General features: G+C 41.3%; 2 protein-coding genes and 1 long non-coding RNA gene across 6 annotated transcripts; 2 read left to right on the top strand and 1 right to left on the bottom strand.

Moving 5' to 3' along the window:
* Positions 1-3,620: 3,620 nt before the first annotated feature.
* On the top strand, positions 3,621-11,286 carry tmem150c (transmembrane protein 150C). 3 transcript variants are annotated; one of them, XM_041970665.1, is made up of 10 exons: positions 3,621-3,775; positions 4,995-5,080; positions 6,013-6,096; positions 8,096-8,152; positions 8,227-8,262; positions 8,350-8,417; positions 9,500-9,627; positions 9,699-9,882; positions 10,612-10,851; positions 10,912-11,286. In XM_041970665.1, the coding sequence occupies exons 2-10, from the start codon at positions 5,070-5,072 to the stop codon at positions 11,022-11,024; spliced, it is 921 nt and encodes a 306-aa protein (XP_041826599.1). In that variant the 5' UTR covers positions 3,621-3,775; positions 4,995-5,069; the 3' UTR covers positions 11,025-11,286. The 3 variants fall into 3 exon arrangements, with proteins under 3 accessions (XP_041826599.1, XP_041826601.1, XP_041826600.1); XM_041970667.1 differs by having other exon boundaries at positions 6,010-6,096; positions 10,612-11,286; XM_041970666.1 differs by lacking the exon at positions 6,013-6,096.
* Positions 8,424-9,320, top strand: LOC121630386. The gene is made up of 2 exons (XR_006008522.1): positions 8,424-8,661; positions 8,931-9,320. It is a non-coding gene; the product is annotated as an uncharacterized LOC121630386 (long non-coding RNA).
* Positions 11,287-13,206: 1,920 nt separating the features above from the next.
* Positions 13,207-25,207, bottom strand: enoph1 (enolase-phosphatase 1). Of its 2 annotated transcripts, XM_041970461.1 has the most exons (7): positions 25,103-25,207; positions 24,788-24,981; positions 24,100-24,201; positions 23,580-23,782; positions 15,073-15,205; positions 14,818-14,941; positions 13,207-13,942 (listed from the first exon to the last, which is right to left on the bottom strand). In XM_041970461.1, the coding sequence occupies exons 2-7, from the start codon at positions 24,869-24,871 to the stop codon at positions 13,803-13,805; spliced, it is 786 nt and encodes a 261-aa protein (XP_041826395.1). In that variant the 5' UTR covers positions 24,872-24,981; positions 25,103-25,207; the 3' UTR covers positions 13,207-13,802. The 2 variants fall into 2 exon arrangements, with proteins under 2 accessions (XP_041826395.1, XP_041826396.1); XM_041970462.1 differs by lacking the exons at positions 24,788-24,981; positions 25,103-25,207 and having other exon boundaries at positions 23,580-23,794; positions 24,100-24,182.
* Between the last annotated feature and the right edge of the window lie 440 nt (positions 25,208-25,647).

Consider the following 25,647-nt stretch of genomic DNA (forward strand, 5'->3'; position numbering starts at 1 on the left):
TCTCCCGTTCCACCACATCCCAAAGCTGCTCTACTGGACTGAGATCTGGTGGCTGTGGAGGCCGTTGGAGTCCAGTGAACTCATCGTCATGTTCTAGAAAGCAGGTGGAGATGATCTGAGCTTTGTGACATGGTGCATTATCCTGCTGGAAGTAGCATCAGAAGATGCTCCACTGTGGTCATAAAGGGATGGACATGGTCAGCAACAATACTCAGGTAGGCTGTGCTGGTTAAACCAGGCCACGCTGGTACTAAGGGACCCAAAGTGGGCCTAATAATAAAAGTATCATGTAAATCTAAATGTAACTTTGGACTCTGGAGGAACTGGGGCTGCAAAATTCTCATACTGAGGATTATAGAGAGACTAAACTACCTCAATCAGAAATAAAAATGACCAAAGGGACATAATAATCACACAATACCTACAAAAAAAAACCAAGATAAATTAAAGGAACAAATGCACAGTGGTAAAAAAAAAAAAAAAAAGCTCAAATGACCAGTTTGAGTTTTTAATTTAATAAGAGATTGAGGAAGAACACAATAAGATGTCAGATCAACACAGAAAACAGTTGACTGCAGAACAAGGTGATCAAAAAGGGACAAACAGATGGCAGATTTAACCCCAGCATATGTATGCTAAACAATGATAATATTATTAATACTAATTAAGTAAAATATAATAATTTACTAATTATAAATGAAAATAAAATTGTAATTAAAGGAGGCAAAAGTTACAAAGTGGTTTAAAATGCTTAAAAGTTAACTGCAAAATGGCAACAGATATTCAAGATAAATACAAAATGTAAGAAAACAACTAAAGGGATTTAAAAAAAAAAAAGGGAAGCAAAACGAAAAACAGAACAACCACAACATTATGTTTCACAAGCCAAACCAGAAAAGTTTCTTTAAAGGTTAAACATTTCTCATCTTTGCTCATTAACCAAAGCTCTGTTTATGAGGGTCCACAGAGTCCAAACTTTGTAAAATAACAGCAGTTTGGATGCTGCTTGGAAAAAACAGACTCCTCAAGTCCTGCAGCGAGTCTGAGGGTCCGTTAAAAGATCTGGATCAGATGAACTCAGACTGCAACAGGAAGCTGGCGGCTGATGTACAGGTCTGCAGGTGAAGACCAAAAGTTTAAATGATCTTTTTTATTTAACTGCTCTTTAAATCTAAAATGTATTTAGTAGACAAGACGGTTTGTTTGTACAGAACATTTCTTGTACAGGACAATTCAAAGTGCTTTACATAAAACACAATAAAATAATAAATTACATTAAAATTATTAAAAGCAAGTTAAGTTAAAGGTTGTCATGTAGATTTCATGTATAGGCACATGGGATATATATATATCAGAAGAGTTTTAAAATCTATTCTGTGACTGACTGGAAACCAGTGTAAACTATAAACTGGAAGCCAGTGTAAAGATTTTAAAACTGGTGTGATGTGTTCAGATCTCTTAGTCCTGGTTAAAACTCTAGCAGCAGCGTTCTGGATGAGCTGCAGATGTTTAATGCTCTTTTTAGGAAGTCCTGTTAAAGACCATTACAGTAATCCAGTCTACTGGAGATGAATGCATGGATGAGTTTCTCTTGGTCTTTCTGGGAGACTAAACTTTTAATTCTGTTGATGTTTCTGAGCTGGTAAAAAGCTTCTTAGTGAAGCTTTGATGTGGCTGCTGAAAGTCAGGTCTGAGTCTATCAACACTCCCAGTTTACCAACTTGGTCGGTGGTTTTAAGAGCCCGAGTCTCCAGGTGTTTACCAAAGCTGACCCTCTTCTCTTTCTACCAAACAGAATAATCTCAGTTTTGTCTTCATTTAATTGTAGAAAATTCTCCTTCATCCAGGTGTTTATTTGCTCCAGACACTGACACATTAAGTCTATTGGACTGCAGTCATCTGGTGACAGAGACACATAAAGTTGTGTATCATCTGCATAACTTTGATAACTAATGCTATAGTTCTGTAATATTTGACCGAAAGGGAGCATATACAAGTTGAACAGAAGAGGTCCAAGGACTGACCCCTGGGGGACTCCACAAGTCATGGCCACTCGCTCGGATTCATAGCTGCCGATCGTAACAAAATAACTCCGGCCTTCTAAATAGGACCTGAACCAGTTAAGAACCGCTCCAGAAAGTCCAACCCAGTTTTCCAGCCTGAAAACAGGATTCTGTGATCTACAGTATCAAATGCAGCACTGAGATCCATCAGAACCAGGACTGATACTAGACCAGAATCAGGACTGATACTTGACCAGAACCAGTATTCAACCTAATGTCATTTAACACTTTGACCAGAGCTGTTTCAGTGCTGTGATGAGGTCGGAAGCCGGACTGAAATTTATCAAGATTTCCACTTTCATTTAAAAAGTCATGAAGCTGGTGAAATACAACTTTTTCAATAATCTTGGAAATAAAAGAGGTTAGAGACGGTCTATAGTTGTTCATTATAGAGGCGTCTAGAGTCCTTTTCTTTAGGAGGCTTAATAGCAGCTATCTTTAGTGACTTGGGAAAAATGCCTGATGCCAGTGAGCTGTTAACTATCAGTAGGAGATCACTTTCTACTGAGGTAAAAACTGTTTTTAAAAAGTCGGATGGTATCATGTCCAGAATGCATGTTGTTGATTTCAAATGCCAAACTGTTTCTTGTAGGACTTTTAAATTCACCATTTTAAATTGCGACATGACATCAGAATTATTTCCGGGTTTTAGACACAGACTAGTTTTCTTGTTTGACTGTGTGGAATTAATATTTTGCCTAATTGTTTTAATTTTTTGGCTAAAAAAGTTGGTAAATTGGTTGCATTTCTCAGTGGAAAGGAGCTCAGGGCTTATCTGTTTAGGAGGATTAGTAAGTTTTTCAATCATAGCAAACAGAGAGAATTGTTGACATTCCTGTTAATCATTTCAGATAAATGCAGCTCTCTGGACTTCATAGCTCATTGTTATAGTTACACAGGCTTTGTTTATAACAGCTCACAGTAAATTTGAAGTTTATTTTTCCGCCATTTCCGCTCAGTTTTTCTGCATTCTCTTTTTAGGCTGGTAACCACAGTGGTGTTTCTCCATGGTGTTTTCTGTTTGCTCAAGTTGCTCTTGATTCTTATCGGTGCAACAGCATCCATTACATTCAAGATTTTCAGATTGAAATGATCCAGGAGTCCATCAACTGACTCTGCACTGGTTGTTGGTAACATAGCTATGGCCTCCACAAACTTAGCACTTGTTCTTTCATTAATGTACCTCTTCCTAACCGAGGGGCAGGTTGGTTAAACATTCTGAGTGATCAGTAAATCAAACAAAATACTAAAATGGTCAGACAAGGCCGAGTCAGTGACCACAACAGAAAAAATATCAACACCCTGAAATAACCAGGTCCAGAATGTGACCTCGAATGTGGGTCGGTTCTTTTACATGTTGCCACAAACCAAACATCCAATATGGAAGGAAATTCCTTGACATTACCATCCATCATGTTATCTATGTGGATGTTAAAATCCCCAGTTAAAATGAAATGGTTAAAATCAGTAGAGACAACCGACAATAGCCCTCTCCCCTCTGCCTCTCGGTCCGCCCCTGTGCTCTTCAATACAGAAACGAAAACACTGATGGGCGGCTCTTCTGATAGGAGAGAAACCGGCACGTGGTACCGACAGAGAGCTAAGATGACCGGATTCCAGTAGCAGTTCGTTTCCTGTCGGGTATTATATCCTCTCCACCCAGAATCCGGTCCTCCTGGGCTGGGGGGACAGATTTCCCACCACAAACACAGGTAGGACCACGTTTACTTTTCCCCAAACCACCACAACACTCGCTTATTTACGACACGCGCGCAGGTCTGACGGTGTTGTTGCTCACTTCCGGTTGTTTTTCATTTCAGCACACCTGAAAGCACACAACACACAAAACAGCTGGACGTTTTTATACAGCAGCTGGAAGTGTGTGTGTTGTTTCATTGTTGTAAATATTAGCTTTTTTAGACGGACTAATGAATTTGTAGCAGCCTGGACCACATTAGACCAGGCCCTGATAAAAACTACAACACTTAGACTCTTCAAACCAGGACTGAAATGTCCTTCATAGCATCCAGGTTTCTGTTTTGTGGAACTTTTATTTTATTTGTGAAAATGCAAATTAGGTTAATCTTATGACATTTTTGGCATCTGGACCACATTAGACCAGGTCCTGATTTAAAAAAAAACAAAACTAGAATACCTAGACTCTTCAAACCAGGACTAGAAGTACCCTAAACATCTCGTAGATGAATGAAAACATTTCTGGTTTGTGAAACCTTTATTTGTGAAAATGAAACTTTGATCTATCTGAGGTATGTTGTTTTTCTCGCTGGTCTAGAAAAGAAAGAAAAACACGACCACACCTTCTGACTAGACACAAGCTATGTAAAATATTCACTGTTTGTATCTGAACTGGATCATAATATCCATCTATGATGTTAAAAAAATAATAATAATCTCTTTAGTGTCCCACGTGTACGTACGACCACCACGTCTTCTGCTGGTATCAGCTGTTAACAGACGCTCTGCCACAACGAAGCAGCTTCCCACAGCCCTGCCTCAGCAAGTTTCAGGCTTTGGTTTCAGGTGATGGATGAAGCTCCCAGAAACAAACTTCCACCAAACAGGATAATTTTATTGTCTGTATGAAAACTATAAGTAATCCCTTTTATAGAAACATTAAAGGGCTACAACACTTAGTATAGATAGAGAGCATCTACTTAATACATGCACATCTATACAAAAGAAAGTGTTGTTGAAGTGGGTGAAGAAGGTCTGGGCTGAACACAGATGGGAGGTCAGGAGTGAGCAGGATCTGAAATAATGCTCACATTCATGGAAAGAAAAGTTAGATGACAGAAATAAACTTTCAATTAGGCTAATGAAGGTGAAGCATGAAAAACCATCTCTATGTCATAATAATACTTTATCCAGGGCTGAATATGGAATCTGAATTAAAATGTCTTTCTAATACAGGCAACGCTACCGGCTCTGGCAGTGAAAAGGAGGAAGACTCGGACTGAGGCTGAAGAGCAGGCTGACCGGGGGCAGATGGAGGAAAGGTCGGAGCATAAACACGAGAAAGAAACACTGCTTTGATCTGTCTTTTTTATAGTGAGAGGCAAGATTTGAAGGCAAATAAAGCTTGACATGGAGAAACGGGTCCTTCTGGAAACACTTATAAAAAGAAAAGAAAAAGGTTTTAAAGTTCACACACATTTTTTAACATTGCAGATGGATATAATGATCCAGTTCAGACACAAACAGTGAACATTTTACATGCCGACACTGCTGCTGAGCAGGAGGAAAAGTCGAAAACAAGCTGGTCATTGATAATGTGACACAAGTCATCAGCAGTTACGTTACGTTTGTCTCTGAGTAGATTTCTGTGGTAACATCTCAGTCGTTCAGACTGACGTCATCTCTGCCAGAATCAGGTCTTACTTTTGCTGTTTGTGGAGAAAAGTTTGATTCCAGCTCTAAAAACTCTGCTAATGTTTCTCCTACGACTCTGCCTTTGTTTAACATGAACCATGAAGGTCCTGCTGGTTTCCATGGAGATGAAGGAGGTTTATGGTGAAGGATTCACTCCTCACTCTTCATCATAGACATGGTGTTTCTAAGGTGAATGTGGAGTTTATCCCTGGATCCTCCTGACTCTGACTATTGATAGAGGTGTCCATCATCATCATCATTGGCCGATGGCTTCCTGAGATATTTACCTGTGTAACACCTCTAATAAACACCTTCTGCTGTAGCACAGTTCCTCATCAGTCAGAGATGGTCGGATCTGAAGTTCTGAGTGCAAAGGATGTGAGTTTAGGTGAAAATCGTTCTGTTTTGAATCTGGAAGGTTAAAATTAATCTAACTAAATAAAATAATTCTAGGAAACAGCAGGAAGCTTCATAATCTGATGATCAGTCTCAGGTGATTTAAGTTTTAAGGAAAAACAATCTGGTTCATGCAGGTTAATGCAGCCTCTTCTGTTTTTAGAGAGGGTGCGATGATGACTTTCAGCCCGTGGGCCTTCCTCCCCCCCCTCTTCTCTGTGGGCACTGCTGCTGGATTGTGGATGGTGTAAGTTCAGCCTCTAATTACTTCCTTTCATTCACATGAAATGCTAAAATAAGACATAAATGACCCATTTATAGAAAACTCCTACGCTAACATTACAGGGACAGTCACATGATCCAATGACAGAAATGTGACCGAGACCTAAAATGAAAAAGAAGAAATGAACCAACACATGACACTCAGTGATAACAAAGTTCAGACTGCAGGACAGTTCCACTCGCTTCTGTTGTCCTTCACATGTACACAATCTGTACATTTCTGCATCCAGGCTGCAGCTCATCTGCAGGGTTCTGTGCTGAACAAAGCAGCTCTGGTTCTATCTGGCTTGGTCCGGTTCTGTTTGATTCCCTCTGGTTCTGTCTGGTTAGGTCTAGCTCTGTCCGGTTCCATCTGGTTCTGTTTGGCTCTGTCTGGTTCTGCCATCAGTCTAGACTTTTTGTCTTGCTGGTGTTGTGAGAAAATCTTTATTTCAGTTCTGATTTTCTATGATTCGAAGATTCATCCGGATATAATTAAATCAAATCAGATTTTATTTATAGAGCACCTTTCATGCACATGGCAACCCAAAGTGCTGCACACAATAAAAACAAATCATGCATATTGAATACAAAATTTTAAAAGCCTTCACATCAAAAATTTTAACAAAAAATAAAAAGGCACACCCCATAATTGTTCACACACAGTCGCACACATACAAACCAAGTTTCATGCACACTTGCTGTGACCACCCAGACCCCATTCTGTACAAACATGAACTCCCATCACTAATAACTGTCTCTGTACTGAAAGGAAGTATAAAAGTAGTAATAAAAAGAAAACATCGGGCTCCACGCTGCTGTGAGGAAACGATATCTTAGGGATCCAGTCACACCAGAAGCCAGCCCACCCATGACCACAGAGGGTACCACCACAGGAACCACCCAGGCTAGGGCAGGCCGGGGTCCACATCACAGCCACAGGGCTGCAGTGTAGGACCCCCAGCCCCCCAGACAAGGGCAGTCACCATGGCAACGACCTGGAGACAGAGCAGGATCACAGAAATTTTTCTGACATGAGACAAAATATTACCAACATCAACCTGTGAACTATCAGTTTCGGGCTAATATTCCTGCTATGTGTTAAACAAAAACTTCATTATCCTGACAGTAGGTGATTATTTGGATTTTTCTGTTTCTGCAGATGTCTTCAACTTTTTCTTCCATTCATTTCTCTCTATGGACGTCTGAAACTAACCTAATAAAAAAGTAATACATACATGACTCAATAACCCTTTAACATGTTATTAAATGCTACTAAATTAAATAATTTACACTGATTAATATAAATAGTAAATGGTTTGTACTTATAAAGCACTTTACATATAAAGCACACACACACATTCACACACTGATGGCGGAAGCTGCCATGCACGGCGCTCAACCGCGACCCATCAGGAGCAGTTTAGGGTTCGGTGTCTTGCTCAGGGACACCTCGACATGAACTCTCCCGCCAGGGATCGAACCAGCAACCCTTGGGCTGAGCCATGCCACCCACATAAACCTACATGGATTATTTCAAATAAATCTAAAAGAAAAATATAAATAATTTTTAAAAAGAGTTAAATTAGGCAATGAAATAAAAATATAAGGTAAACTGATATTATATAACACAAAGCTTAAAATTCTATTGACACATTTTTAATAATTTTGTCTCCTTTAGTCCACCGTAGATTTGAACCAAATCCAGCTCAAATGTGATCAAAACTTGTCAGAGGTCAGAAACGTTCCTTCTTTCATGCACAATCATGCATGAAAAATGTTTATTTGTATATGTTTTATAAGGACAGAAATGTCAAAACAACAAAACTATGACGGAGACGCAAACTGACCACAATCTGGAATAAATGTTTACAACAAAAAGAGCTTCAGAGACGGTAAAAGTGTCTTTGATGGTTTCACCTGTGTGTTACCTTCTGCTGCAGCGTGTTTTTATTAGACCTTCCTCTTTTACTGCTCTTCTTCAGATACTTCATGGCAGTTTACAGTGAGAACATAACACCGCTGAGCACAGCAGAGTACAGGTACGAATCTCTCCATCATTTACTGTAGAACATGACTTCATCTCCTGGATTCATCTCAGTTTTACTTCTTCTAGGAGAGGAAATGGATCTTTGTATCCTCCCTTCATAAGGTAAGCGTCTGTTTTCCTCACTCCTCGAAGGATAAAAAGCAGAGCGGTGTTTCCATTTAACTCCTCTTGCCTTGTTTCCTTTCTCAGCGTTGCAGGAAACTTTCCACCAGCCAGTTGCTTCTTCAGCGAGGTCATGAGTCTGGCAGCGTTTCTGGGTAATTAAAGACTTTCTGTAGAGGATCCAGCTGATGTTAGAAGTTAGATGATTCCCATTTCCATTGGACTCTAGCCGGATGTTTCCTGGCAGATTGATCCACATCTGGGCCGTATTCCTAAAGATTCTAAGAACCTCTCAGAGCTCCTAGCAAGGAGTTTCAGGTCAACAGTGATTCCAGAACATTCTCAGAAGGAATGGACAGAAACGCGTCTCAGTGAGGAGGTCTGGGCGACTGTTGCTAGGTATGAGTCATCATTTCAGAAGCTGTGACTGGTTGATCCTAAAAGCCGCACAGAAACACACCTTTGGTGATAATGAGCATAGAACGGTCCGTTAGATCAATCGAATTAATCCTAGAATCGAATCTCCATGACAACTGTGTGATTATAAATATTACTTAAACAGAAAGGCTGTTAAATGGAAAGCTGTACTTTAAAACGATCCTACAGACCTCGTCGTTGCACCGTTTTCTCATGCTGATAGTTTATTTATTTACTGGGTTATTTACCAGGCTTTGTTTTGTATTAACGGGGTGAAACCGGCCTATAGAAGCAGCGTTGGTCGGCATCCAGATCCACCACAAACCAGTGGACCGAGAACAGAAGCTGGACAGAGGAGCAGCGTTTGCTCCTGCATCAGCTGGTCAGCATCAGCTCGTTTCTCAGGTAGAATCCACAAACAAACACGAACACCGTCCAGTGTGTAGCGTTGAGTTAATTCCCCGTCATCCAGTGTTACAGAGCATCTCTCCGTCTGCTTCCTCCACCATTCCTCCTCTGCTCAGGGAACTCCTGAGCCTCTTACAAGTCCATCTCACCTGAGGAGCTCTCTGAAGATCTGAGGCTCTTCAGGAATACCTTTCATCTCTACTAGGATCTACTCTTCACTTTGAGGGGGAATTCTAACAAATGTTTATGATTCTAAGAATCGTTCTAGGATTTGGCTCCTAGGAGCAACTCTGAGCCGAGGATCTTTAGGAATACGGCCCCTGGTCTTTCATTAGCTTGAACATATGAAAAGCTTTCAGATCATGTGCCGTGTGATGCAGGGTGGTTAGTTTTCACTGGTTTTCTGTTTCAGGGTTCATCATCGGCATCCTCAGATACCTTCAGCTGAAGAACAGGTCAGACAAAGCCTGGCTAAACTTCGTTAGCATGCTAGCTTTCTGTGTCGGCTGCTTTGGAATGACCCTCGTTGGAAACTTCCAGGTGAAATGTCGTCTGCAGGATAAATCCAGACTCTGGACGAACTCACACTCACTAACGCTCTGATTTTCTAGTTATTTAATATGCTGCTGATTCACAACGTGGGCACGTTGATGACGTTTGGGCTGGGCACGCTGTACTGCTGGGTGCAGTCTTACATCACCCTGCGAGCCAACCTGCAGAACGAGGGGAGGCCGGTCGCCATCGCTCGCTTCCTGCTGTCTGCCTCCATCACGCTCTGCTTCATTCTGGCCTACGGTATCCTTTCCTGCACGGTCGCTGAAAAGAGGGGCGCGCCTCTGGATGTCTGCTGGGATTACACTCAGAAAACACTAAACACGGGTTAATGTTAAACAAAAAGGCAAAAAACAAACAGAAAGAAGCTAAATAAGAACAAAGTGACAGCTACATACTCATCTTCTAAACCAGTGTTTCTCTGTGTTTACCGTTTGGGATACTGAATGTAAATAAAGACAGAATAACAGAAATTTAATGTATAAAATAAAATATAGACTATATTTAATACTTTACTAATAATAAAAGTTTTTCAAATGTGTTTAAAAATATCTAAAATTAAAATGTATTTATTGAATAAATTTCTATTTTCATATTAAAATGTTGCTTTTTTATATATAAAATACATAGAATGAAATATGATAAAAAAAATGTAAATAGAATAACAACTATATAAATGTGTAAATATGTGAAATAAAATGGAGATCTAAAATAAGAAAAAAGTTAGTATAAAATAGAAATGTATTAAATATAGAATATATTTAATACATATGTTAATATTTAAAAAATTTTCTATTAAAAATAAATTATTTGTAGAATTGAATGTTTTCTTTTATTATATTTTTATATATAATATACATATAATGAAATATTTTATATAATAAATATAATGAAAATAAAAGATATATAATCTCTCATCAAACGTTATGGTGTTACAGTCTCTCCACTTCTTCTTTAACTCCTTTGATGCAGCGCTCGTCCCGTTCTCCCTCATGCACGCCGCTCGATGCCAGTGGGCGCTGGTCATGTTCTTCCTCATCTTCATCGGCACGTTTGCTGTCGAATTTCGTCACATCCACTTGGAGGTGGTGTGCACGAACACCAAAAACCATCCCATCAGCGAGTCGGACACCACAGTGTTCAGACAGCATCAGGACCAGCGTCGGGACCATCTGGAGGACCAGCTGTGGGACCGGCATCAGGACCAGCGTCGGGACCATCCGGAGGACTAGCTGTGGGACCGGCATCAGGACCAGCGTCGGGACCATCTGGAGGACCAGCTTACAGGTCAGCTAGAAGAAGGTTTTTTAACGATCCAAAGACGGGACATCCAGGGAGCGAATCAGTCCTCATTATTTGTGTTCTACAATCGTGTTAAGCTTTAAGTTTGTCCTCCAGTCAGCCACTCTGGAGAAAACTACAATCACTACTTTGTAAGTTGTTTGTTTCATGTACCTGTCTGTTGCATTTAAAAGTGCAGTTTACTTTCCATTTTGTCTTTATTAGAGTTTTATTTCTTTATATGGTCTTTAGATTATTTAGAAATGTTTCAAATGATTCTGCTCATATTTCTACCAGTATACATACTGTACTGCATGGATTTATTATCAGTACCCAACTTATATCAATAAAAGGAATTTTTATTGACATCTGTCTGTAAATTTATCACCTTTTGACTTTAAAAGCAGCAGTTTAAAAGTGGACCCGACACAATCACTTCCACTCATTTAATTCTGTAATCTCAGCTCTCATTTATACTCAGCGGCCACGTTTTAGTTGGTTAACACAAATATCCAACCAGCCAATCACATGGCAGCATGTATTCATGTAGACGACTTACTGAAGTTCAAACTGAGCATCAGAACGAGGAAGAACGAGGATTTAAGAGACTTTGGATGTAGCATGGTTGTTGGTCTTTACTGGGATTTTCACCCACAACCATCTCCAGGGTTTCCAGAGATGGTCTGAAGAAGAGAAAACATCCAGAGCAGCAGTTGTCTGGACCAGGATGCAGCAGAAGACACACCGTGTGCCTCCTGCCAGCTAAGAACAGGAAACTGAGGCTACAATTCACACACACTCACCAACACTGGACAATAGAAGATGGAGAAACGTTGCTGGTCTGATGAGTCTCCATTTCAGCTCCACATTCAGATGCTCGGCTCAGAATTTAAACTTCCTGGGACTCCACATGGACAACTTGACCACCTTTGAGCTACTTAAAAAAAGAGGCCCAGGTGAGACTTTACTTCCTGAGGGTGCTCAGGAAGAACGACATCACCCTGAGACTGCTGGTGTCCTTTCATGGGCTCTCTATAGAGATCGTGGGATGCCCTCTCCTCACCTAGAAGAACTGCTCCCCCAGAAAAACCCAGAACTTTGTTAAAGACACTTCCCACCCTGGTCACCTCCTGTTGGAACTGTTGTCGTCTGGTAGAAAATACAGATAAATCGAAACAAGGACTAAAGTCCCGTTTTCACAAGTCTGGGCTGGTAGGGGACGGTTTGGTTCAGTAGACCCTGATCCACAGCCAGACGTACCTGAAGCCTGTTACATTTCCTGCAAGGACAGACATTTGTTCTTGTTCTCGAGGAAGCAATAACAAGAAAAAAAGTTAGTTTTGGTTCAGTTATTTCATGTTTCACAAGAAGCTTCGTGTGTAAGGGGGCAAGGATTAATGTGAGGGTCTTCATGTACACAGTTGGTTCGGTTTAATCATACTTAATGAGATCTAATACCAAGTAAAGGACTAGTGTTGTTTATAGTTGTTCATTTTTAACAGGGCTGTGTAAATTAAAGTGTTAATGCTCTAATGCTTTCATTTCTTTTCATGCATTGACGCAGTTATTACTCATCCCATATTAAAATCTGAATTTGACAATCTTGGCCAGAGAAGCTGATTTTGGGGATGTACGTGCCACAGTGGTAAACAGAATCCACCAAAACCCCTTAATCCTCATTGCTTATTAAGTTTCTGCTGGTTTTGAAGCCTTACAATTAGAATTTCTATCACCAAAGGTCCAGAAACAAAGATATTTCCTGGCTTCAAATCTGCGATGGAAGCTAAATCTGCGCAGGTCGGGTCTGTACGGTGGTGAACCCAGTCTGCCAGAAACCACTTCATCCTACCATCAGCGGATTGTCAAAATCCATCCGTTTGGGTCACATCAGTCATTTACAACCCAAATGGAACGGTCCCCAAAAAGTAGGACGAATCGGATATTCTGGCACTTTTCCCATTTCGCCCGTATAAACACAATAAATATGGTGGAAACAGGAATAAAGAAACAGCTTCTACCCACCAGGAAGAACCCAAAGATATTAAACATGCTGTTAATGCTGCAGAAACACTGACTGGTTCACATTTCAACTTAGGTGACGTTAGGCATTGTGCAATGACAATAAAGGTCTGATTCATCCACATATAACCTACATATGTATGACTTATGACACCAAGTTCACTCCGTGAAATCGGCTGATGTGAACAGCTGGATGCTGTTGATTCTGCATCATTAACTACTTCATGACCAACAAAGCTGAACATCAGGACATGAGGACACGCTGAGTGAGACAAGGCATTTATTGGAAGGTCATTTCCTGATTAATACCCACTGTTTTACACACCGATCATCAGTTTGGCAAGTTTTAACATCGTTTTCTTTACAGATGAAACCACAGATGTTACATTTAAAGACACACACACCTGCAGGGGTTTAGACAGAGGTGGGGATGAGTTTTCTACTTTCTAAAACAGGACCACAGGTAAAACGGCAGCACGTTTGTAAGTGTACGAGCGGGAAACGTGAACAAAAATGGCTCTCACACACACACATATACATACAGTTGGAAAGTGGCAGTCAAATATTCTCTTCATCTAAGAGTTAAAAAGGTACAACTCCCTCACAGTTCATCTGCAGTTTGCTTCAAACTGTAATTTCAGTTCATTCAGTGAGCTTCCACTCAGGTTATTCTAATAATCCATCCTGGTGGAACGTGAGACTTAGTTAGCCCTACAGGTGGTTAACGGAGTCCCAGCACCTCCGGCTGTTAATGTGGAATGACAGAAAACACCAGGGTTGTAAAAAGTTGGGGACACAAAGAAGAGAAGGAAAAGGTGGACATGAAGAGACGTCTGGAGGCTCCTGCCACCCTCCTCGCTGTGTTAAACACATCCCGTCAGCTGGAGCTGGCTAAAGGAGGTAATGAGGTTATATTGGGAGCTTTCCTCATCCGTCAGCTCCATGTTTCCAGGCCTAACCACCACCAGGACGTTCACCCCAGCTTCTTCTGCAGCTTTCGCTTCTGCAACGACAAACCCACCAGTGAGAACAGATCCAGAACTAAGCCCGACCCCAACAGAGCGCTAGCAAGCCTCCAGATAGGTTTGTTTCCTGTTTATAAAATAACAAGTCCAGCTTGAAACAGCTCTTTCACTGTGAGTAACATTTTCTTTATATTTCCAGCAATTTTCTCTGAGATCAGTTTTGCTTTCTGGAAGTTATACATAAACCTGGAGGAGTTAAAACACTGAACAGCAGGGGGCAGCAGCGCGCCACACAATCTGCCACCAGCAAAAATACAGTGAAGAAACTAGTCGGCAATTATTCAACTTTTATTAGCTTCTAGTAAGAAAGGAGGAACAAATGCAAAAAAAAAAAGCTTTGTTATGAGCTCAATAACTGCACTGTGTTTATAATTATGTAGTTTTTCTTAAAATAATAAGAATAATCAGGGTCACAGCCATGCTGAAAGTAAACATGAATTGAACATGTTTTGAGTTTTTAGATTGAATAATTTGAATAAAACTTCCAACGTTTTTTTTAAAACACTGTTTTAATGACCAGAGCCCTGAGATGTTAAAAATATATTGCTACTAACATGCTGTTAACAAGCTCCTGACATACTGCTAGCATGCTAACATGCTGCTAACACGCTGCTGCAATGCTGCTAGCATGCTGTTAACCCTTTAAACCCACCAGATGCTGTCACCTGCATAGCATTTATGCTATCAATGTAATTCCAATGGATTCTGAAAGGGTTAACATGCTGCTAACATAATGCTAGTATGCTACTAACATGCTTTTACCATCCTAACTTACTGCTAGCATGTCATTACCAGGTTAACATGCTGCTGGAAAGCTGCCAACATGCTGCTAACATGCTGCTAACAAGCTTACCTCTGGTTACGTCTGTCAGGAAGGTGATCTCCTCAGGTTGGAAGCCGATCCTCTCTGCAATCCTCTCATAGCTTTTAGCATCTACTTTAGCTCCTATCGTGGTGTCGAAGTGGCCGTCAAATAACTGAAACCATTAAATAAAAACCATGCAATCAAAAGTTGTGCAGCAGCAAAGCTTTTCAAAGTTGTGTAAATTCAGTTTCAAGACTTCTTCTAAAAGCAGGAGAGTCGGTGGACAATGAGAGATTTACTCACATCTAGAACGTCTCCTTCGACAGAGTATCCGAACAGGAGTTTCTGAGCCTCCACGCTTCCCGAGGAGTAGATGTAGACCTTCAGGCCGCGTTCTCGCCATGTTTTAATGGAAGGAACCACATCTGGATAGATTCTGTTTGCAAAAGCCCAACATTATCAAGACCTGTCAGTTTTTCTTTTACTTGCAAAAACTTTCAAAGTTATCATGAGCAGTTTGTAGAAACTGCAGCAAAAATGATGACACTTAGACCTATTCCTTATGAAACTCGGAAAATCTCTCCTTTGCTGTTCCTTTAGTTCGGAAGGAGGTAGGTCGGCGGACTTTCTTCAAAGGCTCCTAATGATTAGAACCATCTACCTGCATCTTTGAGGTCAATGACATCCTATGGCCACTTTTGAACCTTACTTAATACTTGGTGTTTGTATCACCGTTTTTCCTTTCCTTATGTGTTAAATTCCTTATGTGTTAAATTCTGTGTAAATTGTTACTGACCTAAACTTCCATTTGTGACATGCCTGGGGCTGGAGAAGAGGGTTGTGTGAGCAAGACTATTCAATGACTGTCCTGATAAAGTAAAAGAGGGATTTAGACTGAATTTGTGTAGTAACCGCCATTTTTAAAACAACACCCAATGGATTAAGTTGATGAGAGGCTGATCAAATTATTTCTTTGTTTTCCTCCACAAGCTAATAAAGACACTGAACCATACTGGACGCCATTGTTGTTTAAAATCAAAAATACGTACCAAACTGAAGTGAACCATCAAAAGAATTCTGACCTGGTGAGCTTACCGCCCGATACCACCCTTGCTGCCACCTTCAGATTAGGAGGAGAAACTACAACATGAAACCAAAACAACGCGCATCCCCTACGCTCAAGTGTGGGAGTAAACTCACCAGCGTCAGCTACGCCGTAGCCGACCGCACGCAGGCGCCGCACAAGTATAAATTCAGTGAATTGATAGACGCTGTAGATGCTAATGTGAGAGCCCCCGGTCTTAGCATTAGCTGCTAATGTGAGAGCCCCCGGTCTTAGCATTAGCTGTCATTGTGAGAGCCCCAGGTCTTAGCATTAGCTGCTAATGTGAGAGCCCCCTGTCTTAGCATTAGCTGTTATTGTGAGAGCCCCAGGTCTTAGCATTAGCTGCTAATGTGAGAGCCCCCGGTCTTAGCATTAGCTGCTCCACCTCCACAGAAACTCTGACCGGGCACCGCTACTAATGCCGCTGACTGAGGATTTTATCTGGTTTTAACGGTTTTAACGGTTTTTTATATCGTTTTAACTTTTTACCAGTCGAACGTTTAGCTCCCTTTTTACGGTGGAGAAGGATTGTTTTTAATTTTAACCAGCGAGTTCCTCGCTTTTTACTGTCAGCCGCCGACTGACAGCGTGGGAACGCTGCTGTCAACAAGCCCCAGCCACTGCTAGCTATCGGTTTGAGATGGCTACCCTTCCGGATAACTGCTTGGAACCAAAAGACAAACTGATCACTAACCTGAGGGAAGATATCCGGAAGCTATCAGAAGAGCTGAGGTCCAAGAGTGAAATACTTAACTCTCTGCTGGATGTGGCCCACCAGCAGTCACTGTGCATAGCCTCGCTGAAATCGGCATTTCAGGACACCGTGCCATGGGATCTCGTTACCTCTCCCCGGCCTTCATCCAGCTCCACACCTAAAAGATCGCCACTCTGGTCCGAGGTAACATGCCGCACCAAGAAAACATCCGCCCTGGTTTTATCAAACCGCTTCGAGGTCCTGTCGGCACCGCCTCCTGACGAAGGGATGATATCCAGCTGCGCTGTCGGTCCGGAGCCGACCAACACTGCACCAGCCACCGGCTCTGCGCAGACCAAGGCGCCCGGTTCCCGGCGGTCATCCCGGGGCTCATCCTCCACAAAGCGGCGACAGCTCCTTAGAGCCGCGGTAAAGGAAAACGCCGCGTCTCGCCGCAGCCCCGCCCGGAAACACCCTGCCAGGGAAGGAGCTTCGTCTCCGCCGTCTGCTGCCTCTGATACCGCCGTGGTCTCTCCTCCTTTGGCTGCCGCCGCAGAGGCTCCCATGTTGGCTGCTGGTGTCGTGGATCCTGTGAGGCTGCCGGCTGGAGCTGGTCCTCGCGTGCTCGTCCTTGGTGACTCCATCGTTCGAAACATCCGCATGAACAGGTGCCACACATCCTCCCACTCAGGTGCAACAGTCAATGACATCTTCAACTCTGCCCACCAACTGACTCATAAACATCCCACAGCCTCAACTCTGGTAATACATGCAGGTACAAACGATCTCAAGTTCCAACAGTCAGAAACTTTGAAGGCAGATTTTATCAACCTCATCCACAACATCCAACAGCTAAATACACAGTGCATCATTTCTGGACCACTACCCTCACCACGTTTTGGAGACATTAAGTTCAGCCGAATTCGTCAACTCCACATCTGGTTAAAACATTACTGTCACTCCATTAATATCCCATACATTGATAATTTCACCACCTTTCTCAATAGACCGTACCTCTTCCAATCAGAGGGCCTTCACCTCAACTATGCAGGTTCTCAACTCCTTGCTCTGAACATTAATCTCACCCTTCAATCCTGCAAAGCTCTTTCAGACTGACAATCCGGTCAGAACACATCCTTTCCAGTTAACACCGTCTCTGTTACCCATCATATTCCAGTACACATCACCAGTAGAAATTATCAACATTCCCATTTACATTTTCGTAGCTCTGACAGATGTCTCCGTCATATACAAACAACTTCTGTATTAGATCCATCATCAACAACCCCAAAATTGGACTTACCTACAACTTTTAGAATGGCTCTTTTAAATGTAAGATCATTATCAAATAAATCTTTTATTATTAATGATCTGATTTTAGATAATAACATTGACTGTCTCTTTTTGACAGAAACTTGGCTTGGCGCTGATGCATCAGTTATTCTCACCGAGGCTTCCCCACCAAATTTTAATTTTTTATTTTCTATCAGGGGAGGTAAGAGGGGTGGTGGAACAGCTTCAATTGCTCAACGGTCATTATCCGCACAACCAATAATACTGACAAACTATTCTTCATTCGAGCATCATTCCTTTGTTTTTAGCAATCCGCCTATTTTAGCTATAACAGTTTATAGACCACCAAATCCTCCCTCTGGTTTTATTCAAGAATTTTCTGAGTTCTTATCTACCATACATATCAAATACAACAAGATTTTAATAACTGGTGATTTTAACCTACACATCGACAATAGTGGTAATCCCCATACCAGTGAATTTTTAAACCTTTTAAATAATATGGATTTTAAGCAGTACGTCACACAGTGTACACACAACAGGGGACACACCCTGGACTTGGTCATAACCTACGGCCTGTCCACTGGTGTGTCCTCTGTTGTTGACCTGGCTGTGTCAGACCACTACTGTGTATTTTTTAACATCACCAGTTTTAGCAAGCGGCAGGCCCCGGTGAGAACTGTGAGGAAACGGTATATTAATTCTGAAGTGGCTGCAAATTTTATTGACATTTTAAATCGAACTCCTGCTCAGATTTTATCTGCATCATGTGATTTTACTGTAGATAATTTTAACAAAAGACTGGCATCTGCCATTGACTCAGTAGCTCCACTTAAAACAAAAACATTAAAAACACAATCAAAAACTCCATGGAGAAATGAAGAAATTGAAAAAAGGCTGCAGGAGAGCTGAAAGAAAATGGAGAAAAACCAAACTCACAATACATTATGAAATCTTACGTGAACAACTCAAAAATTACAATAAAACTGTTAAAGAGGCAAGAACACACTACTTCTCAAACCTAATTACAGATAACAAAAACAACCCCCAATTCCTTTTTAAAACCATCGACCTTTTAATAAATATTGGGGGTAACAAGTCCACCATGTCGCCATCAGCCAACGCATGTGAGAACTTTGCATGTCACTTCGGAAGTAAAATCAATGCTATTAGATCCAGTCTTGTATCACAACAAAATTTTAGTTTTAACAGATCTGAAGCATTGTTTTTAGCCAAAGAAACACTGGAGAGTTTTGTCCTGGTTGATGCAGAGATGCTTGGTCGAGTTTTCTCCCAGCTAAACCCAACAACCTGCCTTTTAGACCCCATTCCCACATCTCTTTTAAAAACATTTTATGGTTTCTTCGAGTCTGAGCTTTTAAATATTGTAAACTGCTCTCTTCAGACAGGTGTCTTCCCATCTGCCTGTAAAACAGCTGTGGTGCGGCCTCTTCTGAAGAAGAGTAATTTAGACTGCAACATCCTTGACAACTACAGACCTGTATCCAATCTACCATTTTTAAGTAAAATTATAGAAAAGGTTGTTTATACTCAATTACATGGGTTTTTAAACAAACACAACATTTTAGAAAAGTATCAGTCTGGTTTTAGGACAAACCACAGTACCGAGACGGCCCTTTTAAAGATTGTCAGTGACCTTAGACGTAATTTGGACTCTCAGAAACTTAATGTCCTGGTGCTACTTGATCTTAGTGCTGCTTTTGATACAGTGGACCACCAGATTTTATTAGACAGACTGAGAAGTCTGGTGGGCCTCTCAGGTACTGTTCTTAACTGGTTTTACTCCTATCTGGCTGATCGAAAGTTCTTGGTGAGTATGGATACATGCTCTTCAGGAATCTATGACATAAAATGTGGGGTTCCCCAAGGCTCAATTTTAGGCCCAATACTTTTTAATCTTTACATGTTGCCACTTGGGGACGTCATCAGGAGACACGGCATTGACTTTCACAGCTATGCTGATGATACACAGCTTTACATCGCCGTGTCTCCTGATGACCTAGAGCCAGTTAACACCCTTTTAAACTGTATTCTAGACATAAAGTCATGGATGGCAGAGAATTTCTTGCAGCTCAACCAGGACAAAACTGAGGTTTTAGTCATCGGTCCTGAAGACAAGAGAGAGATAATTTCCTGCAGACTGAAAAACTTCAAACCCTCTCAGTGTGTGAGAAATCTGGGTGTCCTTTTCGACTCTGAGCTGAATTTTATTTCACACATCAGAAATGTCACAAAGACAGGCTTTTATCATCTTAAAAACATCGCCAGAGTTCGCCCATTTCTCTCTCTTGCCAGCACGGAGGTGCTAATGCATGCTTTTATTTCCAGCAGGCTAGATTATTGTAATGCCCTGCTCTCTGGTCTTCCCAAAAAGTCTATTTCTAGTTTACAGTTACTGCAAAACTCGGCAGCACGAGTTCTGACGAGGACCGGGGGGCGGGAACACATTACACCGGTTTTAAAATCGCTGCATTGGCTCCCCGTGCGCTTCAGGATTGATTTTAAGGTTCTCTTACTTGTTTATAAATGTCGTAATGGTCTTGGGCCTTCTTATTTATCTGACTTGTTTTCAAATTATGAGCCCTCGCGGACCCTGAGGTCCTCTGGTACCGGCCTTTTAACTATTCCCAAAGTTAGATCTAAAACACACGGTGAGGCCTCGTTTCATCATTTTGGTCCTCAACTGTGGAACAGCCTGCCAGAGAGCCTCAGGGCTGCAGAGACTGTTGATGTTTTTAAGAAGAGGCTCAAGACCTTCCTTTTTAGTTTAGCCTTTTGATTTGACTTTATTCATTTTCTGTTATTTATCTCACCTTATCTTATCTTATCTGTCTCATTTATCTATTTTATTTTATTATATTTTATTATAGCTTCTTAACTGTTTCCCTATTTTATCGTTGTTTTAACTGTTTTAACATTTTTAACATTTTTAACATTTTTAACTCCAGTGTTTCTTTATGGGGATCCTAAACTCTGGGAGTCAAGCCTGCTTGGTCTGCCCTCTGCAAACATGGCTTGACTGGCTCCTGGTGTAAATGGGTCCCCAAAAATGCCGTTTCCTCACAGCAGCGCCAAGCCAAAGACAGATATTAAGAGTTTGTGTGTGTGTGTGTGTGTGTGTGGATGGTTGAAGGGGGGGGGGGGGGGGGGGTTTAATCTGTCACATAACTGGGTGTGTAAAGGGCTTATTGTTTTTGTTCTGTGATTTTCTTTTTTTTCATTTTAATATGCATTCATTTCTACTATGTAAAGCACTTTGTGTTGCCTTTGCATGAAAAGCGCTTTATAAATAAAATTTGATTTGATTTGATTTGATTTGATAATGTGAGAGCCCCCGGTCTTAGCATTAGCTGCTAATGTGAGAGCCCCCGGTCTTAGCATTAGCTGCTAATGTGAGAGCCCCCGGTCTTAGCATTAGCTGTTATTGTGAGAGCCCCAGGTCTTAGCATTAGCTGCTAATGTGAGAGACCCCGGTCTTACCATTAGCTGTCATTGTGAGAGCCCCAGGTCTTAGCATTAGCTGCTAATGTGAGAGCCCCCTGTCTTAGCATTAGCTGTTATTGTGAGAGGCAATAAGCTGCTAAATAGATCAAAGGTGAATGTTTTACTTCAGTGGTTCCCAAAGTTTTTCTGCAGACCCCGTTTTCATACAAAATAATAATATGAAGCCCCTCCATCCCACTACCATGAGGCCCAATGAGCTGCACAGTGTTTAATTTTTTTATTTAATTTTAAAAAGTTTAAATTTAGTATTTTCTCATCTCGCAGTTATTTCAAGCCCACTAGTGCAGGAATTACTGACTGTAGACCTGTTGAGCCACTGTCCTGCAGATTTTACATGTTTACCTGCTGCTAATTATTAATGGCTCATTAAGAGGCTTGTACATAACTGGGATAATGTGGATCAGAGACCTGTTCCAGAAGGGACATTTAACTAACTCTGGGTCTAATAGAAACTCTGGGTTGGAAGGAGGAAGAGGATGCTGAGGAGACACCGTCTGCTGAGATCCAGAGAGGCCGACAGTCGATCTCTACACATCACACATTTATGGAAATATGAATTCACACGTGCGAGGACTTTCCTGATAACTCAACACACCATCATCGATCTAAAATGTTCTCTGTTGCCACCAATATAAATAAAGAGACATTTTTAAAAATGATTTCCACGCAAAGTACCAACATTGCTGTGACGTCATCTCATGTTCATGGCGTGTCGTGTTGGACATGTACAGCAGAAAAACCAGAGCGACTAGAAACAGTACCTTTTGATGAGATATTAAAAAAGGAAATTATATCACATATGTTTGAGCTCTGAAAGTCTCTCTATGTAAATCAGTGTGTATTAATTCAGCTTCTAAAATCTCTGAAATCATATTGGTACAGACAACCCATGTCTGACAGCTGCGTGATAGAGCGGGACAGTGTGGGAGGGTGTTGCTGGTCTGAATTGATATAGCTTAAAGCTGGATAACCTATCACACTCCAACAAGGGCTTATTACACGGTCACATGTACCTGATTAAATACTAAAACGCACTACCAAGTATTAAAACATGCACATAAAACACAGAATAGTTAGACAGTTCAACCATGCAATACCTAAGCAGGTTCAGGAGCTATATTAGCATAATAACACACATTCCGCAGAACGGAAGTAACATCACCAACGCTCAAGTTTCAAGATAACTAGGAAACATAAAAGGCTTTCCAACAAGCCACTTCAGGTGGCGGAGACAGGTAGAAAGGGTTTCTTTATGATCAACCTGCCAGTGAGGAGGTTCACATCATGGAGTCAGTTACCATGGTAACAGATTCAGGATAAGACTAAATCTTGCTTTCTGGAAAGGACAACCCATACCTTCCCTCAACTCAGGGTTAAAATACTCAGAGTTTTGACATAACCTGCTTTCTGGAACAGGCCTCAGGTGTGTTGATGCAGGGAAACGGCTCAAAGACGACAGCCGGTGATCCTGAACAAAGTGCAGCATATTGGCCCTCCTCTCTACAGTCAGGACAAAACGCCACGAACTGCAGAATTAGTATTTTCAGTTTCTCACTGGGTCCAGATTGTGTTTGGTTCACATTAAAAACTCATGGATAAGTTATGTTAAGAACATATTTACTAAGCTAAAAACATTTCCATTTTCATCTACAGGTTTTACAAATTCAGTATAACAAAGAAATCATCCAGAGCAGAGGGACAGTGATGTTACCGGTAGATGAAGGCTGAGTACAGATTTTACATCAGACATTATAGATAGATATAAAGATAGATTGGACATTAGTCATCTTCTAAGCAAACCAGATGGCAGGTGTCATATGGTGGACTGCTCATTACAACTAGTGACTTGTGACTTGAGGACAAAGACTTAAGACTTCAAAAGAAGGACATGTGAACATCTCTGGCAGATTATCTTCAGTGTTTTCCAGATGCTGCAGCCTGTTAGCGTTTTCCTGTTTGTCATGTGACTGCGTGTTTTAGCCGTGTGGAGGTTTTTTGTTTGGGATGCTCTTATTAATAAATGTTTCCCAGTGAGCTGATTACGAGCTAAAGCGTCAAGAAGTCAATGAAAATGTTGGAAAATAACCACAAGAGAAGTCCCGTTGTGACAGCAGGGCATTAACTGTCAGGTTTCAGCAGAGTTTGTGTAAAAGTTGAACGTTTAATAGCGAGGAAAATGACCAATGTACTTACTCGCCTTTGATTCTTCCAGAAGTATAAGCTGCCCTCCACATGTGACCCTGCAGCTGTTTGAGTGCTGTGGACTTCCTGTCTGCAGCCATCTGCCACAGCACACTCTCCACGACCTCCCGGATGGCCTTCTCCTCATCTGTGTGGACCGTTTGGTCCACGGTGTGGACAGGACACGCCCGGTTCTGCCTCATGTCCTCCTCAATCTGTCAGGACGCCCGAGGCAAAAATATTACGATTGGTTATTTATGCATTAAAATGTGTGGGAAAAACAGAAATGACCTTTCTGTTTCCTACAGAAGTTTTTATCTTCCAATATCAAAATCAGCTGCATGAAGTCTGAGTAAAATAACAATCCTCCATCAAAACATTACATACAAACCTAAACTGTGCCCCCACTTACAGTATATAGGTAAAAGAAAGTAAACAATAAATGACTGCAGCCCCTCTATCACTCATTAACCTGCTGACACATTTCATCTCATCATCATGGACTGCAGATAAAAACTCTTCATCTTCCCACCTGTTTCTTCAGGAGATGAACATCTTGTTTGCACTCATCTTCCTCCCAGTGAGTGGACAGGTAATCCTCAAGATGCTCCCTGATGTAGGGAAACAAGATATCCTGGGGTGGAGACACAAAATGGGCTCGTTTTTTCCAATTTACAACATTTACAGGACATTTTTAATCTTTATTCCCGTTTCATTCCTTCCTTTGAGAGTGAACGCACGAATTATGCTGCATTCAAGTTCCATGGGAAAAGATGGACGTAAACTAATCGATAGCCACTTTTCTGACTACTTAAATAAAGGGATAAATGTTGCATGATTAAAAGGATGGCCGTTCAAGAATGAAAGGCACTGGTTTTAATATTGGCTCTGATGGTTGATCTCGACTTTAAACGCATAATAGACATCCGTGATTACGATAAGTCTCGTAGTTACGAATATTCTTGTGGGACCTGGAGGCATCATACGGGTTGTGTCTGGTTCGCGATCATGAATGCTAAAAAAAGATCAATTTAACCTGCTTCTTCCTCAATATACCAACATATATGCGAACGATATAAACTGAACCAGACCAGTGTGAGCCTTTGTTACGACTCCATTGATTTAATAAAACGAAAATATCCGGGTTTGCCTGCGTCCCTGTGCGTGACAGGCAGCTGTTAGCACCGCTGTACAAGCAGTAACACTGTCAATAAATTTACCTTAACAAACGTTATTGGTGTGGTGGTTCCTTCGATGTCCAGCAAAAGGGCACTGGTGGATGTGGGAATAGAAACAGATGCCATCTTTTTTGTTACGGGAGTGTGCAGCTAGCGTTAACTGAAGTTAGCTTGATTAGCAGCACCACCGCGGTGTCACAGCCAGGCAGCGCCCCGGTCCTCCCCGCTTCTCCACACTGGACAGATCAAGTACAGCAGAGATCACCGATTAGATGGAAATGTAGTCGGTAATTCGCCCCTAACTTAGTATCCGTGCCATTTCTTCTTTGATATCGATCACACAAAGCACCAACTCACATGTTCCGTTCTGGCGGTTCAGCCTCCATCCAGCAGGTGGCGCCAGCGTGTTTGTGTACAGTTTGAAAACAAACGAGGAAAAAACTTTATTAATTTGTATTTACATTTTATACACGTTTATCCCGAAATAATAGTATAGACATAACACTGAAAATAAAATAGAACTGGTAAATGGAATATATAATATTGTGTGCAAGTTCTGAGCCTCTCATTTATTTTTTCCAGCCGCTAGATTTTAGGTGTTTGAATTATTCTTTTGTCATTTCTTTCTAGTTTCCCCCCTAAATTAACGAATAATAATAATAATAATAATAATAATAATAATAATAATAATAATAATAATAATAATAATAATAATAATAAGTTCTTAAAAGAGAAAGAAACCCCTGTAAGTTCTCCTGAGGTGGTTCTGTGGTTACTATGGTTACTCCTAATTGGAACAGGTGTGCACGCGCAGCCCAATCACCAGTTCCCGCGGATCAGCTGCGCCTTATTTTAGCAAACGTAGTTGAAAGGAGTCGCGTCGAGAAGTTAAAAGTGTGTTT

Source organism: Melanotaenia boesemani, chromosome 19 (genome assembly GCF_017639745.1).
Source record: "Melanotaenia boesemani isolate fMelBoe1 chromosome 19, fMelBoe1.pri, whole genome shotgun sequence".
In the NCBI taxonomy this organism is placed as follows: domain Eukaryota; kingdom Metazoa; phylum Chordata; class Actinopteri; order Atheriniformes; family Melanotaeniidae; genus Melanotaenia; species Melanotaenia boesemani.